The sequence below is a fragment of the Triturus cristatus genome, chromosome 4_2 (assembly GCF_964204655.1).
Source record: "Triturus cristatus chromosome 4_2, aTriCri1.1, whole genome shotgun sequence".
In the NCBI taxonomy this organism is placed as follows: domain Eukaryota; kingdom Metazoa; phylum Chordata; class Amphibia; order Caudata; family Salamandridae; genus Triturus; species Triturus cristatus.
The window spans coordinates 239,100,903-239,119,654 of NC_140586.1; the positions used below are offsets into that span (position 1 = coordinate 239,100,903).

At 41.7% G+C, this 18,752-nt stretch overlaps 1 protein-coding gene across 1 annotated transcript in view; it reads right to left on the minus strand.

Annotated features, from left to right (window-relative positions):
- LOC146833526 (arf-GAP with dual PH domain-containing protein 1-like) overlaps window positions 1-18,741 on the minus strand; it is a 105,857-nt gene extending 87,116 nt beyond the window's left edge. The window contains exons 1-3 of the mRNA XM_085601376.1: window positions 17,591-18,741; window positions 16,843-16,970; window positions 6,504-6,595 (exon numbers count right to left, since the gene is read on the minus strand). Coding sequence (XP_085457502.1) covers window positions 6,504-6,595; window positions 16,843-16,970; window positions 17,591-17,906 — 536 coding nt within the window. The 5' untranslated portion in view covers window positions 17,907-18,741. The remainder of the gene's footprint in view (window positions 1-6,503; window positions 6,596-16,842; window positions 16,971-17,590) is intronic.
- Window positions 18,742-18,752: the final 11 nt, after the last annotated feature.

An 18,752-nucleotide genomic window follows, 5' to 3' on the forward strand; every position in this document is an offset into this window, starting at 1 on the left:
CGGTTGCTTACCAATGGCCTGCTGGATATCTGCACTCGTAAATGAAGATGTATTATTATCTTCTGAATACTTTACTGATGTCATGGCAGGACAGGAGACATCTTGGATTGGCAAAGGGCCATAGCACCCTTTGGTTAGTTTACAGCTACTGCAATTTTATTAGTGAGGGACTGTTCTGCCCTTCAAATAAGGCTTCCTAACAGATCCTACAGAAGAGTTTTAAGCTTTTTATGATCATTCATAAGTTTCATTTTCCACCATTTTGCTTCGAAATGCCTTCAGTTGTGGTTTCATTCTGTTAATTGGCGGTTGAGCCAAGGTGGCAAACTTTTTTTGTTTTATATGGCACAAACTAATTCCAGACGTCCATCATCAGTGTATTAATCTCACAGAATATTGAAATATCTTCCGTTTGAAGCTATTTGTGAAGGTTTTCCTTGACCTGTATCAGTTCATCCCGTTAGATTGGCTGTTGTAACCAATAAATCTATTGAAAAAGTGGCCTGTCCAGCACAATCGCTGTACGCCTCTCTCGTCTACCTCCTGGTCCCCGGGTATAACTAAGTCAAGGCAGTGCCTTTTCATATGGGAGGCATCTTTGGTGAAGAAATATCAGGCTAAGGGCATTGATAATTTCGTCCATAATTATTAGATGTGTATGATGACAATTATCCATTAAATTCTAATGTCACCAATAATCAGTAGCTGAGAAGCAGCAGAGGCTTTGTAACCAGTATTCCCTCAAGTGGGTCTTTCAGCTTAAAAAGCCTCAGAGGGCTTTATACTAGCACGGTTTTAGTAGTCCACTGAACATTGGTGTACAAACTGTCTTGATGCCACGTCACAGCAAGAAAGAGGCAATCCAGGTTGTTATCACGCAATATGTCAAAATATGTGTCGCTGAGTGCAAGTTTTTACGAGCATGGTGGATGGTTAAATAGTTGGAGCCTTGCCATGTTGTACATTTTAATGGGGGATAGGAATTAAATGGGGCTATTGTTGTATTGCTTAAGGCAGCTTTACACCTTCCCCAGCATTCGCTGACTGTTATTCAATTTGTGAACAGTGTTTGCATTGGCAGAGGAGCGTCGCCCCACTGGCTCAGAGCCAGCAGGTGAAAAATAAAACGATGTTCTATCATCGTTTTTAGGTCTCGCATGACCCAGCGCATGCGCTGGTCTGGCGAGACTTATTGAGAGGGCTCCAAAAAGTGCTACCAGGCCAGCCTGGTGCTACAGTGCATGTGCGCGGGCGCGCGCGCCGCGCTTTACCGCGATTACTTTCACTTTGCATAGCCAATAGGTCTCGCTTTTGGGACCGTATAAGTATTTAGTTATGCAACTGTTGCATGGCTAAACACTTATAAGGTCCCAAAGGCGAGACCTATTGACTATGCCAATGCTTGTTTCATTTGCTGGCTCTGAGCCAGCGTTTGCAGGGATGGGTCGGGGCCAGTGCTCATGTGTGTTTGGCCAGCTGTCTCAGGCCGGCCAAACACACATGCGCACTTAGGTTTCTCCAACCAGGTTGTATTGTACAGACTGGAGAACCTGCATGGACTCCAATTCCTGAGCAGAGAGTCTTTTCAGCCTGCTCCGGCCAATCCCCTTGCTGCTTTCATAGCATGAGAGCAGCACCAGGATTGAACAGGGAGTCTGACCCAGTGTATGCTGGGAGCGGGAAGAGCACAGGATGTGCCACGTGACACGGGTCGCGGCCAGCAGTTATTTTTTGTTATGAACACACACTTCCGTGCTCCCCTGCGCTCCCTCTCCCCCTCTCCCACTCCACCCTCCTCACCACCCTTTGTTTGTGGCGGCCGCCACTGGCATTTTTAATCCTAGTGGAACACATTTTACTGAAAATGGCCATATGAGATGAATTGATAGAATCACCCCTGGTAGGGATTAAAGTAAATGTTTACCCACTAGGCAATACTAACATATTTAGCATACCCAAATGACATATAGAGTTTGTGGAGAAATTCCACTGTGCTGCTTCCACCACTCTATTTCAAATCCACCTGTTTGTTGTATTAACAAGAAATAAATGGTGTACTAGAGGGTGTTATAAATTCTTCTTTGAAACAAAATATGTCAATGACAAGTATAAATAAATTAGACATTTTCATGATTTAACAATCAGGTATCAAAAAGTCAGTAGATTAATCTAAATAATTTATAAATGAAGCATTAAAACCAAATCACTGGTAACCAGTGAATGCAATCCATAAGCTCAGAAAGATTCCGCCTAGTTGAAATCACTTTAGTAAAAGAAAGTCTGAGTATTTCAAGGCAGCTCTTTCATTGTTTAGATCTGGCTTGACAGCACAGTTGTCTGCCAGACCTACTCTTAAAAATTATTTAGAATATACACACATCGCTTTGGCTGCACCCAGTAAATCCCTCTCGTACCATGCTATTTGCTGTTTGGTATATGATTACGGCACCTATGAACTGTGAGCATTTCAATGCATGAGAGGCTATTTTACATTTCAAAAGTACACGGAATATTCATGCATAAAATTATTTAATTTGTACGGCATGGAGTACTGAAACGATCTTTTTAGCGTTGTTTGCTTCACTGCAGCATGCTTTTGATATTATGCACAAAATGCATACCAAACCTACTGGCTTTTCCGTTGCTTGTGTCTTTTTTAAAGTCAATTCACTTTTAAAAACGGATAGCACATGGTTTGCGGGTTTCAATGTCTTGCTTCTCAGGGCTCAAGTTTTTTTCAGGAAACGATCAAACATTCCTGACCCACTTTTCTATAAAATGATTAAAAGGGTCAAATTCTGAATTCCAAAATGTCAAGACCATTTAGTGGAGAAGATACCAAGTAGTTCTGTAGACCAAGGTCAGACCTGACAGCAGCCACCGAAGTTATATTCCAGAATTTTTGTTACTGTTCAGCAAAGTGAATATTACATTAACCTTTTCCAGGTCTGTCATGAATAATCCAAAATTGAGAGACACCTGAAATAATAAACCACATTTCCACACAATAAACCACATTCGGCGCCTGTAGTAAACTCCTTCATACAGTAAGTGGATACCATTCAAGCACTGTAGCTTTCTTAATTTGCTTCTGATGCTAGATTGCGTACCAGCAAAAACAAATACAAAATACATTTATATACACCAAAGGAGACACATCATGGTAACATTTACAGCTTTGAAACACTTCCTCCCACACAGCTTCAGTGTTCGAGAAATTATAATGTTGTTTTCTTTAGTGTAAGTATCAAATGTTTTAAAAGATTACTGAAGTCACTCTAGTCTAGGGTATAGTCAGAATCACTGGAATTATGTAGCAATGGGGGATCAAAATATGATGCAGTGGAGGCTAAATTATGAGACACAAAATCAAACTATGCATTATCATGTGGCACATTCTGTTGCATTATTATTATTCATTTTTCCCATTTTAATACACATTAGTACTATCTAGGTCCTTTCACCTTATTATTACAAGTTTCATCAAAATACGGCAATCAGCAACTGAAAGGTGACCCAAAATCTTTACGACTGGTCGGCCCCTGCATGGTACTATATTACGTTTGTTTTTTATAACTTTTTATATGTTTGAGCTAGAAACAGCATTTATTTTCTTCAAATTTGCTAATTCTGCTGTAGTTGGTGATTTATGCTGCAAAATTATGCGGAACACGTGGAAGCTGCAGAATCACATAATTTCAGTGGTGCAGGGTATAGTTAAAAAGACTACTGTCTGCATAGAGGAGATAGGATGTGGTCTTCTCACTAAAGAGATGTGAAAAAATACTACCACTCATTAGGCAGGGACGCCCTGATCTACAATAAAGACCATAAATAATACAATTATCTATAAGAGGTCTCATTTTATCCTTATCTCCCCACAGAAGAGTTTGATCAACCAACATTATCCAAAAAGTACTTTAAAATCTATGAAACAGCAGTACAATCCCTGCTTGTTGTTTATTTTGACCCATTTTGCAAGATATACTAAGTTGTACACAGATCAGCATTTACAAAAGGCACTAGATATTTACTTTTGGTCCATAAAGTAGTTAGATTTTAGATCCTTTGTCTCTCTCAGCTTACAACGAGGGCCATGAGGAAGAATTTGGAGGGGAACAGAGTGCAATACTGGCCCACTCTTCCCGGGACCACAGTTCTTCCACAGCTGCCAGGTGGCCACATGTCCTGTGTAACACCTTCAACCACTCCTGATTTTCAGCCATACGTGCTTTGCATGCTAGGATGTATGCTTAGAAATGCTCTGCGTAGAATCACAATTGGCTTAGTTTGCCTTAGTATATACGACTGCTTTTTGGGAGTGTGACTTTCCAAAAATGAGATACTAGCCCAACAATATAATACTTTTTGGCCAAAAAGTTAGGACTGGCAGAATGTTTCTCACATGAATTTGGGGTCATTTGGCGGACATTTTATGGCTGGAATCCAAATGTTTACTAGGCCCAGATAAAAGAAGATAAAAAGAGTCTGATTTAGATTGTGCTGGGCAAGTTACTCCGTCACAAACATGACGAATACCCTGCCTGCCTAAGTGCATTATATCCCATGGCACTTCGAATAGGGTGGATGGGATATCCATAGTGTGTTGGTGGAGTACCCTTTCCATTAAACTTAAATTCAGGTCCTAGGTTTGTTTTTCCTCTAGCCCCTCCCTTTTTCCTAGCCTCTGGGCCAATTTCAGCTCATGTCATGTGCCTAATACATGAATTCCGAGGCTCCTAGAAAAACAAGTTGCAGAGAAGAAAAGGAGGTGGAGAAATTCCCTAGGTACCATGTGATGTCAGCACCTGCTGACAAGTAACAAGATCACTTAGAGTGGGTTAAAGGTGAGAGAAGACAGAGTCAAAAGAAACAGTTAACCCTCAGTTGACAGTTGGTGGTGGGTAACTTACAGTGTGCACACCCATCATGGGTCAATTTTTCAACTTACATTTGGCCACCAGGTGTGCTCTGGGGCTTGTAGTCTCAGTTCTCTTCACAGGCCCACTTGGACTAACGCATCTGATACCAATGATTGATAACATAAGAGAAAAGCCCAGTACTATAAACACAGTGTCCTGAGGCCCTACGGTGCGATCGATGGTAACCATAAATCTGTTGAACAACAACTCTGTCTTCAGCTGTGATCCCCACTTGTAAATGTTTTGAAGAGTGGGGGTAGGAAAGAGATTTCGGAGGACTGGAGTGCTGTTAGCCAACGCCCTCCAATATCCAGCTCAATGTATGAATAGCTCTTTCAGTCCATGTTTTTCGGTGTATGCTGGGATTTGTAGTGTTGTTTAGCCCATTGTGAAACCATAACTGCAAATCCCAAAATTCAAAGAAAATTCCCAGACTGAATGAGTTATTTACGGATGGCAATGGGAAGCTAGAGACCTCTGGTTAGCATAGGGCACAGTCACTTGATTTAATGGGGACTCTCTCCTCCCTAACCCCTCCCCAAATCTCTGGCATCTAACACACACTGAGGCTGAAAGCTTGCTTTGGTTGGCCCACTCAGGGAAACAACCTTTACAACATAGTCATTACATTGCACTACCTCTACAATGCAGTCATTACAACGCAATATCCTTTACAAAGCATGCCATTACAACGCAGCCATTACATCGCATGTCATTACAACGCATGTCATTACAACGCATGCCATTACAACGCAATATAAGTTAAGTAATGGGGAATAGTAATTTTTACCCCTACACTATCCAACACTTACCCTACTGTTGCCCTAAAAGTAATATGCGTTGTAATGGTATGTGTTGTAATGGTATGCGGTGTAATGGAGTGCGTTGCGAATGTAGTTTCTAAATGCGATGTAAAATCATGCGTTGTAATGGATGCTGCGGTGTAAAAACTGTGTTGTAAAGGCATGCGTTGTAAATGCTTGCATTGTATCATCATACATCCCCCACACAACCTCAGTCATGCCTGGCTCCTCTCACTGTCACCCTCTAACTTTTATATTATCGTCACCCCCTGCTTCCTCTTCCAGCCTGACCACCCTGCCCTCAGTCTCATCATTAGGACTGTCTGTGAGACACTTTAGCTGTTGATGCACATAATTAAGGCCATGAGTGTGTAATTCATCCAGTTCAGGATATGTTTTTGGATTTGAAGACATCTAGCAGTGTTTCTCCTCATATAAAATCAGGACTACGAGTCCCAGAAAGCTGAGAAAAAACCTAGATTGGATGAGTCACTCATTCATGGACATGAGAAACTTCAGAGCACTGGGCCTGGCTGTTGGGAGGGAATGACTACACGGTGCAGGAAGACCCATGTGAAACGTACATGCTCACACCTCGTGTCATGGGGGTCTCACTTACCGAGAAATACTTAAATGGGTAACATAAGTGATAAAAGTTCAATCAGAGAAATAAAAGGGTACCAAGGATTTCCTTAAGTGTACTGAACAATAATAAACGATAAAGACTTGTCCTGGATCTCTGAGACAATTCGATCACAGGAGGCTCAGAAGTACTCACTGGCAGTCCCGGTGCGTTGGTTGGTAGTAGTAAATGGGCACATGTGCCTCATACTTGCTTTTCCCAACCTCGTTCCCATGCTTTTCCATGAACTGCAAGATAAAAACAGCAGGTTATCAGAAAAGAAAGGCCTATGAACTACTGATAGCTGAGAAGGTAAATGTGGTGGTCAAGTGGCTCTATGTCACGTGTTGCGTTTCAGCTAGGCATGACTTTTTAGCTCGCATGCGAGAGGGACTGGCTAGCCCTTACTTACAGTTGAGCTGAACTCAGCAAAGTGCAGCGCAAAAGCTGTACTACATGTCTTAAAACGTGATGTACTGTTGCTTGTAAAAATATAAATGTAGAAAGAAACAGGCACAAACTCGGGTCACTTGTACAGAAGCAGTGTCTCTGAGAGAGGCCTCATATTCCAAACATATCTGCGGCCTTATTTGAAATGGACTTAATTTACAGTCAAAGCTGGTATGCAATCCTTGCTCTATACGATACATACATACATATATATCTATATATATATATCTCTATATATATATATATATATATAGATATATATATATATATATATATAGATAGATATATATATTCGTATAAGAAAGGTTAATGTGCCATTATAGTTAGTATCTATAACTCACTAAATCATGCCCCCAACCATGCATACTCTTGTCATCAATTATTTAATTTTAAATGTTGCAGCAATGTTATCAATGATGTTATATTATCACCTATAACTTTTTGCACATAAGACAGATCTACAAAAATAATATACAATTATGTCCATCAGACGCTACTGTAAAAAGAACAATTGATGGACAGAATGCAGAACAATGTCATACTGTGGCAGAGATGTGTAGTGTTTGTAGTTTGTTCAAAAGCCCACCATCGCCAGAGACAACAATCGAACCACGGTTTACAATTTCTTTCACTGTTTACTGACCATGCATGACTTGATAATAAAAAATCTAATTATTAGAATCTGATGTGAATGAAAGCTATGCATTTTTTAATTGACTTTGAGAAACTTTTTGACAACTTGCAAGCGACCTGTATAATAAATTCAATAGATAAAAGCAAATGTCCTACCATAATGTGCTTCCACACTTCTCCCAAATAAAAGTGTACCTTACAAAAGTGGGTAGGCCTATCACCTAGGATAGGAAATGCAGAAGAATAAAGCCATAGAAAGCAGAAGAAAGAATTTTGGAATTAAGTCAATTGTTAGGATATGGGTGGGCTGTGGTGTTTGGGCTCAGGGACAGCTGACAGTCAGGGAAACCAGCCAACCCTAGACACTGCTGAAAACACTTATGGCGCAATTTGGATGTCGGGCAGCAAGCCATCCGACAGTCTGTCGAAGGCTTTCCGCCCGAGTTCCAGGGTTTCCCTCTGACCGCCGTATTATGATGAAGGCAGTCGGAGGGAAACCCGTGGGGGGATTCCACTCCTCTTCCGATGGGCGAAGAGGAGCAGAACTGTAATCCCTTGAATGCCGGGTGAGTCAGCCTCGGCTCAACAGTTGGGATTACGATGTAGGTTTCCGACAGCTTTTCCATGTCGGCCTTTTCGACATGGGTGCTGCAGGGATGCTGTCATTTTCTTTTACCCAGAATGACCTGTAAACATCAAACCTGGTTCCAAAACAGAATTTCCTTACATTTCTATGACAAAAAGTTAAAGAATTTGTGTGGAGCAGCAAAAGTCCCACCACAAAACATTCCCACACTCCTATAGATAAAAACAGTAACTAACACACATGGGTGTGTCTAACAAAATAAAATGCCATACAGGGACCCAGTGTAGCTAGTGTCAACGTGGTCTTCGCATGGTCAAAGTTTTTGCCTGTTCCTGTCCCAAAAAATCGGCCTACCCACACATGCGGGCTACTGTTTTTATCAGAAGTGTAGAAGTGTTGGGTGGTATGACATTTGCTGTTTTCTGAAGTTCCCTCACAGAATAGCAAAGAAAATTTGATTTTTAACTAATACTTTGATATTTGGAGGCATTCTTGGTATAAAAGGTGATGGGATACACACAAGCTACATCACCCTGAATGTTCTTGAATTCCTAGTTTTAAGAAATGCCTGGAATGGGTAGGTTTTCCTGCGTGGCAGGAACTTCGGGTGTAACTACTGTAATCATGCCTCATGAAACTCCCCATCAAAAGAGTTCTGTGATATTTAGCTTCTGGAAACATTCTTAAGGCGATTGATAATCTACACTTGCCAGATACCACCACACTCAGTAGACCGAGGGCAACACAGATGTGGGTGAAGGTTTGGCAGAGATATTTTCCTGAGTGATGGAGACCAGAGATGGTTACTTTGCGTTTGGGAAAATTGCTGAAAATCTGACTAACATCATGTTTGAAGTACAGACCTGGCCAGCCAGTTAGGGCAATGGATATCCCAGCAATAGAAACATTAGAACAAGTAGGTATCAAAAATATATGGTTGTAGTGGATTGCCTCATGTTCCAAGGGTGAAACCTGCTAACAAAAGACAGGTACTCTAAACTGGCATTTTAGTTTCAGTTGCTTTCAAATATTTTCAAATGCATTGTATCCAGTTCATCGCCAGTGAACATCTCAAAAACATAAAAACCCATACTCAGGAGACCGAGCGGAACATAGATGTGGATCAAGTCTCATGTTCCTGCTAGAGAGAGGCTGGAGGGGTGTCTGGCACCCAGCGATAGAAACATCAGGATACGCAGATATTCAAAATATATGATCATGGTTGGTTTCCAAGCATCCTGGGGGTAATACCTGCAAGCAAAAGACAGGTACCCCAAATGGACCTTTCCCTTTCAATTACCTTCTAAATTTCCACAATGCACGGCACCTAGTTTATAACCTTTGGGCACCCCAAACCCACAGAAATTCCATACAATTTCTAATACCCCCTGCTCAGGAGACCCAGGTGGAACACAGAAGTGGGTCATGCCTTGGCAGGGATTTGTACCTGCCTGAGAGAAACTGGAGGGATTTACCATGATCTGGAAAACAATTGCTGAAAATCAGAAACATTTAATTTTCAATGCATTCTTCCAGCGGCCAGTCAAGTAGTACAGAATAAAAATATATAGATATTTTACACTTTCCATATGGTCCTGAGTTTGATATCCGTTGGTCAATGAACAGTACCCCATTAAAAAGGGATTCTGCACCAATTTCATGATCTGTGCTAATGTTACATAATTTATTGTGCAGACTACAGTCATTGGAAATCTCATCCATATTTGGTATTGCCATACTCCAGACATTCAGGGCAACATTTATTTTCTTAGCATTGCAGGATTTCCTAATCCATTTGATAAATGCAAAAAATATTGAGCAAGTTTTTTAAAACAAAAGAAAAGATTTCCTCATTTGTCATTACATCTTCAGTCTGCAATAAGATATTGATGTGGAGTTTTCACCAATACCTAGCCCCGAATGTGCCAAAACAAATATCATTTTTGTGCGTGCACCAAGAAACCAAGTAGATACATATATTTAAACAATCTAATGCTGATTTAAATATGAAAAAACAAAAGTTTGAGCACAGTGGTGCGCATACACCCCAGCATTGAAAGGGTTAAGTATTATTTCTAAACTGTGCTTCCACCCATGGATAGGGTCCTCTCTTGGCTAAAAGGTCCATATTGGGTGAGGGTGTCACACATGATATTGGGCCTTTGGCATCTACTTCGCAGTCCCTACAGTGAACCTGTTCATCTCTTCAGGGACTGTGGGAAAGTGACTACCTGCCCTTTTCTGTGTGGACTGTGAGGCTGGAGCACTTGCAATTCTGTAAAACAGGTTTCTCCAACGAGTAGCTCGTTTTTCATGAACTCATAAGCTGATATTTTAAAGAAAATGGTTGAATTTGCAAAATATATTTAAAGCTGATATTTGAGTGATAAATTATGGGGCATTGAGGAGACCTTTTCCAGATGTTATCACCTTGGTAACAGAGGCATAGCAGCTATGGATGTTATGTATTACCCATGTAGATAAATGACGGGGGGCAGCGCACTCCTGTTAGTTCAAGTTAGAAAATTGATTTTATCACTTGTGACTTAGGTGCTGCAGAGGTATGCTCTCTGTCAATCGGGCATAAAGTCTGTAAAAAAAAGAAACTAACCATGCGGTAGTCGCCACTGGTTATTAGGCACCTAAGCATATACAAAGTAATCAAACAAATCAATTGGATTCAGAAAACATATATTAATTCATATATGTAAATTATTTGTACACATATACATATGGTTCATTTTTTTGGCCAGAACACATCACTTATAGTGCATCCTGATGCTGATACATTTATGTCAGTAAACAAACAAAATACATTTTTGGTTCATTCAATTAAGTACATGAGAGAATAAAGATGAGCCCAATGCATTTCGGGACTGGCACGTCCCTTCGTCAGGGGCAATCTAAGGACAAAAACACAATAATAATTGACATTACTGATAATCGAACACATACTGATAGTACCCAATGCAAACCATTACTGATAATTCAACAAGCTATTAGTCACGCTACATAGGAAATGAAACGAGCCACTATTTGTGGGGTGTGTGCATACAACAATATATTGTGCTGAAATGGAGGCAGTAAGAACAACGCCACCGGAAAAAGTAATGCACCGTGGTGATAATTAAAAGAGTGATAATCTGTATTCTACTAGAAATATAGAGAAGGTAAGAAGTACGAAGGTATACATGGCGAGGTGGACTCACCTCGTCTAATGTACCAAAAAAGGACCTCAATGAGGGAGAAATAACGGGCAAAAGCGTAAATACCAGCCGATGCACTGCTGCGGGGGAAACAACGACAATAGGTTGGAAACAAGGTGCTGGGAAGCGAAGAGATAAAATGTGAGGAAAAGTGGCTTACCACTTACCAACAACTGTTCACGAGGATAAACACAGTGGTGTTAAGCTAAAAAACGAAAAAAATGCAGATGAGAATGATGGGGAAATCCCATCAGTCAAACGGAAAACAAAAAAACGAAGCTCGACGGTAAAAACAAGGATAAAAACTTACATGAATGTTGGGGAGACAGGTAGAACGCGAACCGTTAGAACAGGTGAGGACCGGTACCTGGAAAGAGTGCTCGCGAGATTACAGCGAGCCGCTAAATACAGACTAGAGAGAAAGGACGGCTCCAAAGGGTGACGTCCGGTGTGGATAATAATGGAAATAGAAACGGGACGGGCGGGGCATCCCGCCATAGTGTAATGGTATCATAAGAATGGCATATGAGAAACATAATGAAAATAAAAAATGAAAATAGAAAAAATACAATAAAATACTGAAAAGTGGTGAGACAAAGATCGGCAACGGATCCGATGTAGGGCCGCAGGACCAAGCTGTACAAAGCAGAGTAGGACAGCTGACAACCCGCAAAGGCATAAGACACTACAGACTGGGTAGCTGGTGTGAAAAATTTCTACTGTGAAAAAAGACTATAGAAAAAAGTGAGACAGAGCGACCAGGATAGGGAATAAACACCGAAAACCTGAAAACGTGATATGATAGCTATAGAGTAAGTGGCAAAAGAGTCAGTGTTAAGGCATCCGGGCGCAAGTGAGTAATTGGAAGGAAATGTAGATGGTATGAGTGTAAGAGATGGAGTGTAAAGAGAATCCTGAGGTTTACTATAGGTAGTCTTATTATAAGAAGCATGACAAATCCAGACGATCATTAAGACCAGATGGGGTCAGGGTATGAAGTTTTTGAATGCAGAAAATTTCTTTACGTAACAGCATGTTGGTTACGTCTACACCTGGTCGAACATTTATTGTCTCAATAATTTGGAACCGCAGTTGCGAAATCGTATGTTTGGCCTCGGTCCAATGAGTTGCAAGACTTGAAGGAGGGGCCATAGTGGTCATGGACACTGAGTATTATCATTTCAAAGTATCATCGCATGTTTGGGACACCAGCACTTACATGTTGCTTCCTTTTGATCCCACTGCCCAACTTCAAGATATGCCCAATAAACTCCTTAAGGTGGCATGTGACAATGAATGGATCAATGACGCTACATGCCTTTACCTAACGACCACTAACCCACGGAGGCCTCATTTGTATATGATCCCTAAAATACACAAGGACCCTAATGATCCACCATTCCGTCCAATTGTGTCCGGATGTGGCTCCATTTTTGATCCCGTTGGGAAATTCTTGGAACACTTTTTACAACAGTTTGTCCAGAAGTGGTGTACATACTTAAAGGACACAACACATTTTCTTCAGATTTTACAACAAGCGGTGATTGATCCTCAAACCTCCATCTATCTATGTACAATTGATGTTACAGCACTTTACACCTCGATACCACATGCAGCAGGCCTTGACGCGGTCGAATGGGCGCTTCTCCAAATGGAGGACATTGACATTGAGAAAATTTTCATTCTTCAACTCCTCAAATTTTGTCTACATAACAGTTACTTTGAATACCAACACAAATTCTATGCACAACTCACAGGAACATCAATGGGCTTTTCCGGAGCGCCGGCGTATGCCAATATCTACATGTCGCAATACGAGCAGGATAACATCATTGCCAATCCCACTTGGTGGTCTAGAATCATTCTCTACTATCGCTACATTGACGACATTTTTCTCATTTGGAATGACTCCGTTTCTTCCTTTACCACAATGATTGAGTCTCTCAACAGCATAAATCCACATATTCAACTTACATATCAAATTCATAAAGACACTATACACTATCTTGACGTGCAAGTTGTGAAAACAGCATTCAATCATTTTCAAACCACCATTTACCATAAGCCCACAGACCGAAACAGATTATTAGCTTTTTCAAGCTTTCATCCACCAAGCCTCATCAGGAATCTGCCTTTATCCCAGTTCATCAGGATACGTAGAATTTGTTCTGACACCGAAAATAGTTCCTTTGAATTACTTGAAACCTCCAAACGCTTTTCAGCAAGGGGTTATCCCCAGGAAGTTCTTACAAATTGTTTAACAAAAGCTATGGGTAAACCTCGCCATGATCTCCTCATACAACAACCACGCATTCCCCAACAACGACTGGTATTTGTAAGTAAATTCTCAACCATCTCTACCAACATAAAGAACATCATTAATTCCCGTTGGGAACTTCTTCAACAAGAGAAGGATTTTCATGACCTATTTCAACATAAACCTTTGTTTGCGTACACCAGAGGCAGAAATCTACGTTCCCTCTTGAATTCTCCGGTCGTCACTAAGGAACCAACTGTACACCATGGGACGAGAAGATGTTTATCTTGTATTCATTGTAACAACGTAATCACAGGGAACATTCTAACCCATCCTTCATCTGGCATGAAGATACAGCTCAAACACACCAGTGACTGCAACACAGCCAACGTCATCTATTGTATCAAATGTCCTAGCGGAAAAGCATATGTAGGGAAGACCGAACGCAAAATCAAAACCCGCATAACCGAACATAAATCCAGAATTAAACACAAGAACACCACTTCAAGTCTTGCAACTCATTGGACCGAGGCCAAACATACGATTTCACAACTGCGGTTCCAAATTATTGAGACAATAAATGTTCGACCAGGTGTAGACGTAACCAACATGCTGTTACGTAAAGAAATTTTCTGGATTCAAAAACTTCATACCCTGACCCCATCTGGTCTTAATGATCGTCTGGATTTGTCATGCTTCTTATAATAAGACTACCTATAGTAAACCTCAGGATTCTCTTTACACTCCATCTCTTACACTCATACCATCTACATTTCCTTCCAATTACTCACTTGCGCCCGGATGCCTTAACACTGACTCTTTTGCCACTTACTCTATAGCTATCATATCACGTTTTCAGGTTTTCGGTGTTTATTCCCTATCCTGGTCGCTCTGTCTCACTTTTTTCTATAGTCTTTTTTCACAGTAGAAATTTTTCACACCAGCTACCCAGTCTGTAGTGTCTTATGCCTTTGCGGGTTGTCAGCTGTCCTACTCTGCTTTGTACAGCTTGGTCCTGCGGCCCTACATCGGATCCGTTGCCGATCTTTGTCTCACCGCTTTTCAGTATTTTATTTTATTTTTTCTATTTTCATTTTTTATTTTCATTATGTTTCTCATATGCCATTCTTATGATATATTCCCCATTATACATGCACATGTCTTCAGACGGAGTAACCTTTACCATTACACTATGGCGGGATGCCCCGCCCGTTCCGTTTCTATTTCCATTATTATCCACACCGGACGTCACCCTTTGGAGCCGTCCTTTCTCTCTAGTCTGTATTTAGCGGCTCGCTGTAATCTCGCGAGCACCCTTTGCAGGTACCGGTCCTCACCTGTTCCAACAGTTCGCGTTCTACCTGTCTCCCCGACATTCATGTAAGTTTTTATCCTTGTTTTTACCGTCGAGCTTCGTTTTTTTGTTTTCCATTTGACTGATGGGATTTCCCCATCATTCTCATCTGCATTTTTTTCGTTTTTTAGCTTAACATCACTGTGTTTATTCTCGTGAACAGTTGTTGGTAAGTGGTAAGCCACTTTTCCTCACATTTTATCTCTTCGCTTCCCAGCACCTTGTTTCCAACCTATTGTCGTTGTTTCCCCCTCAGCAGTGCATCGGCTGGTATTTACGCTTTTGCCCGTTATTTCTCCCTCATTGAGGTCCTTTTTTGGTACATTAGACGAGGTGAGTCCCCCTCGCCATGTATACCTCCGTACTTCTTACCTTCTCTATATTTCTAGTAGAATACAGATTATCACTCTTTTAATTATCACCACGGTGCATTACTTTTTCCGGTGGCGTTGTTCTTACTGCCTCCATTTCAGCACAATATATTGTTGTATACACACACCCCACAAATAGTGGCTCATTTCATTTCCTATGTAGCGTGACTAATAGCTTGTTGAATCATCAGTAATGGTTTGCATTGGGTACTATCAGTATGTGTTCGATTATCAGTAATGTCAATTATTATTGTGTTTTTGTCCTTAGATTTCCCCTGACGAAGGGACGTGCCAGTCCCGAAATGCATTGGGCTCATCTTTATTCTCTCATGTACTTAATTGAATGAACTAAAAATTTATTTTGTTTGTTTACTGACATAAATGTATCAGCATCAGGATGCACTATAAGTGATGTGTTCTGTCCAAAAAAATGAACCATATGTATACGTGTACAAATAATTTACATATATGAATTAATATATGTTTTCTGAATCCAATTGATTTGTTTGATTACTTTGTATATGCTTAGGTGACTAATAACCAAGGGTTATAGCCACCCCCAGCACTGTGCGCAGTGGCGACTACTGCATGGTTAGTTGCTTTTTTTTACCCATGTAGAGGCATTTTATATTCACAAAGCCTTTTTTACATGACTACTGGCAACCATATCAGTATTTAAATATATTTTGGAAATACTGCCATTGTCTTTAAAATATCAGCTTACGAGTTCATGAAAATAAACACATTTTCATCTCAAATACACACTTTCAATTTTGGTATATGTAAATTATTGCAGCCAAGCAAAAGCTTCTAATTTAGTAGGGTTGGCTGCATACAGGAGAGCTACGTACAGGTAGCTGGAGAGCTACCAGTAGCTCATGAGCTACTCTTTGGAGAAGCCTGCTATAGGCAATGTATACAAAGCAATGTTCCAGTAGGAAACACTGAGAAATACTGTGACATGATTACAAAAGTAGAATTCAGTCAAAGTTATATTTTGGATTTCTCATTCTTCGGCATTAAATGCAAACATGATTAGGAGCAATAAGTTGACGTTTCGACCCCTCGTGGTTATTTAAGCAGAGTCTTTTTCAGTACAGTAACAACCTATGGGAAGATATAGGAATTGTCAGTGTCTATACATGAATAAATAAGAAATGTAATAACACCACAAAAGGTCTTGGATGAGTGATAACATAATACAGCTCACCTGACCAAAGACATATATCAATGTGAAACATTTGATGCCAGATACTGAGAAATCCAAAATATTATTTTGACTGGATTCTACTGCACCATCACTTGAAGCACCTATTCACTTACAGAAATTGTCGCTATTATATGTGTGTATATATGTGTGTATATATGTGTGTGTGTATACATGTACATCTAATCTAAATTACCACTTTTATGATTGTGTAGTTCATTGGTTGTAACAGCAGGGCATTGAGAAAGTTAGCCCCTGTGCAAAGTATTGTCAAGTATTTCTGAATGATTCTTACTGGAACATTGTTTTGTATACTTAATTACCCCAGTTCTATTGGAATACAAGGTGCCCGGTGTTTGATTTTCACATTATCTCTATAGGCAGCAGGTTGTTCACAATCTCCGGCATGGTCTGTGAATGTCCCCTCTCACCTGCAACTCTGCCGCCTCCCACGGTTCCTCCAGACACTTCACCTGGCTGTGTTCATAGAGGTTCTGGTGGATGCCGGAGCAGTTTGTACAGATAAACACTCCCAAAGTGTAGGAAGCCCACGTTGTTTCTGCAGGAGAAAGAGAAAGATGCCATCAGCTGGACTGTAGATTACACAGGAAGTGCAGAGAAAGAGTCCCTACTGCTGTATTTACAGTCCATAGGGCATGAATACCAGGCAGCTCAGGAAATGCAGAGAGGAGACAAGGGGAAAGCAGAAACTTCAGAGGGAAACAAATGTTAACACTGGAGAGAAGAAAGTTCAAAAATTCTAAAAGAGAGTGAGGGTATTAGGTCTGAATAAATCAAAGGATGTATGCCAGAATATCACATACAAAAATATTGTTTGACATAAATAGTGTGTCCTACATATTGTTAACAAAATATTGTCCCATTAGGTGCAGATTTTTTATTATTAATTCCAGTGGGGTGATATGATATTTTTGACAACAATATTTAGGGCACATTATTTACCTAAGACAATATCCTGACTACAATATTCTGGTATCATATCAAATCCATACACCTCCTTTAAATGGCACCAGAGGTGGAAAACCTATAGGCCCTCTATCTGCTGCCAAGCTGTTATCTCTGTTATTTGACCTAATCAGAAATGACCCCATCTGAGAATACGAGGCCCCAATGACAAAATGAGGTGAGTGCTTCCACCCCAGATGCCCCAGAACTCACCTGCAGCCCCACAGTCAGCACATGCGTCATTTCCTGCCTGCTGGGCCAGCGCTTTCATGGCCTGCCGGTGGTCGGTCTCCTTGGTGCTCTCCATGGCGTGTGGTGAGACAGTGTGCGCCACCAGTCCTGCTTCTCCTCGTCCGCAGGCCTCGCTAGGCACGTGCGGGTCCTTCAGGTTGGTCCGCTTGTCCTCGGTGAACTCAAAGCTCGAGCTGCTGTGCTCCTCTGCCTCCGTGAACTCGTAGAATACGAAGCCCCCACCAGTGGTCGGTTCAACGCTCAAAGTACGTGGAAGAGGAACAGGTAGGTCGCTCATAAGTGTGTAAAAATGTGACAGATAGACATGTGTAAGTCAATCTAAACCATCTGGAATTCCTCTGAGTAACTCTTAAGTACAGGGCCAGCGACACAAACTCCAGAAAATCTGTCTGGGCACGGTGCCTTAGATAGTTCCTTGGCTGCACTCCTGTGCGGTGGCAGCGTCCCAAAAGACAGTCTGCATAGTTTGGCAAACTCAAGAGGCAAAAGTTAATTGTATTTAGTGGTTGCTTGCTTTGATAATGGCAAAGCAAGTAACCCAGAGAGAGTCCATGCCGCTAAATGGTGGTAGTATCGCTAAGGGGACAGCATCTCACCTTCAATTGAAGCTGTGTTGTGATTAGGCCCAGTGTTGACAGTTTTCCGGCCTGACACCCCGGCAAATCCAATGAAGGGGGTCCCTTATAGAGCTGAGCCCCTAAGGGGCAGCGAGGCTTCCCCTCCTGTGCGGTGGCACTGTCTGTCTGTCAACACTTTCGTACTCGCTGTTTCGTGAGCTGCCGGACAGATGCTCGCGGTGACTGGGTGGGTCCTCCCGGGGCCCCCACAAGCTCCAGCGGCCGCCTCCCTCATGGGCTGGGACACCTCAACGTCCCTGAAGAAAGAGCAGTAATGTTTCTCGTCCCGTTCGTTGGACGTGAGTGTCGACGCTCGGGCACGGGGGCACCTCCAGAAATGGCCGCCTCGAGCAGCACACGGCCCGCAGCCCTCGGCGTGAAGGTGCAGCGCCACCCGGAAGCCCCACCGGCCGGCTCTCTCGTGGGCTCTGCGGCAGCTTCGCAGGCAGCGCAGGTCGATGGCGGTCTGCGTCAGTCTGAGGTCTTCCGGGAGAGGGAGGGAGGCT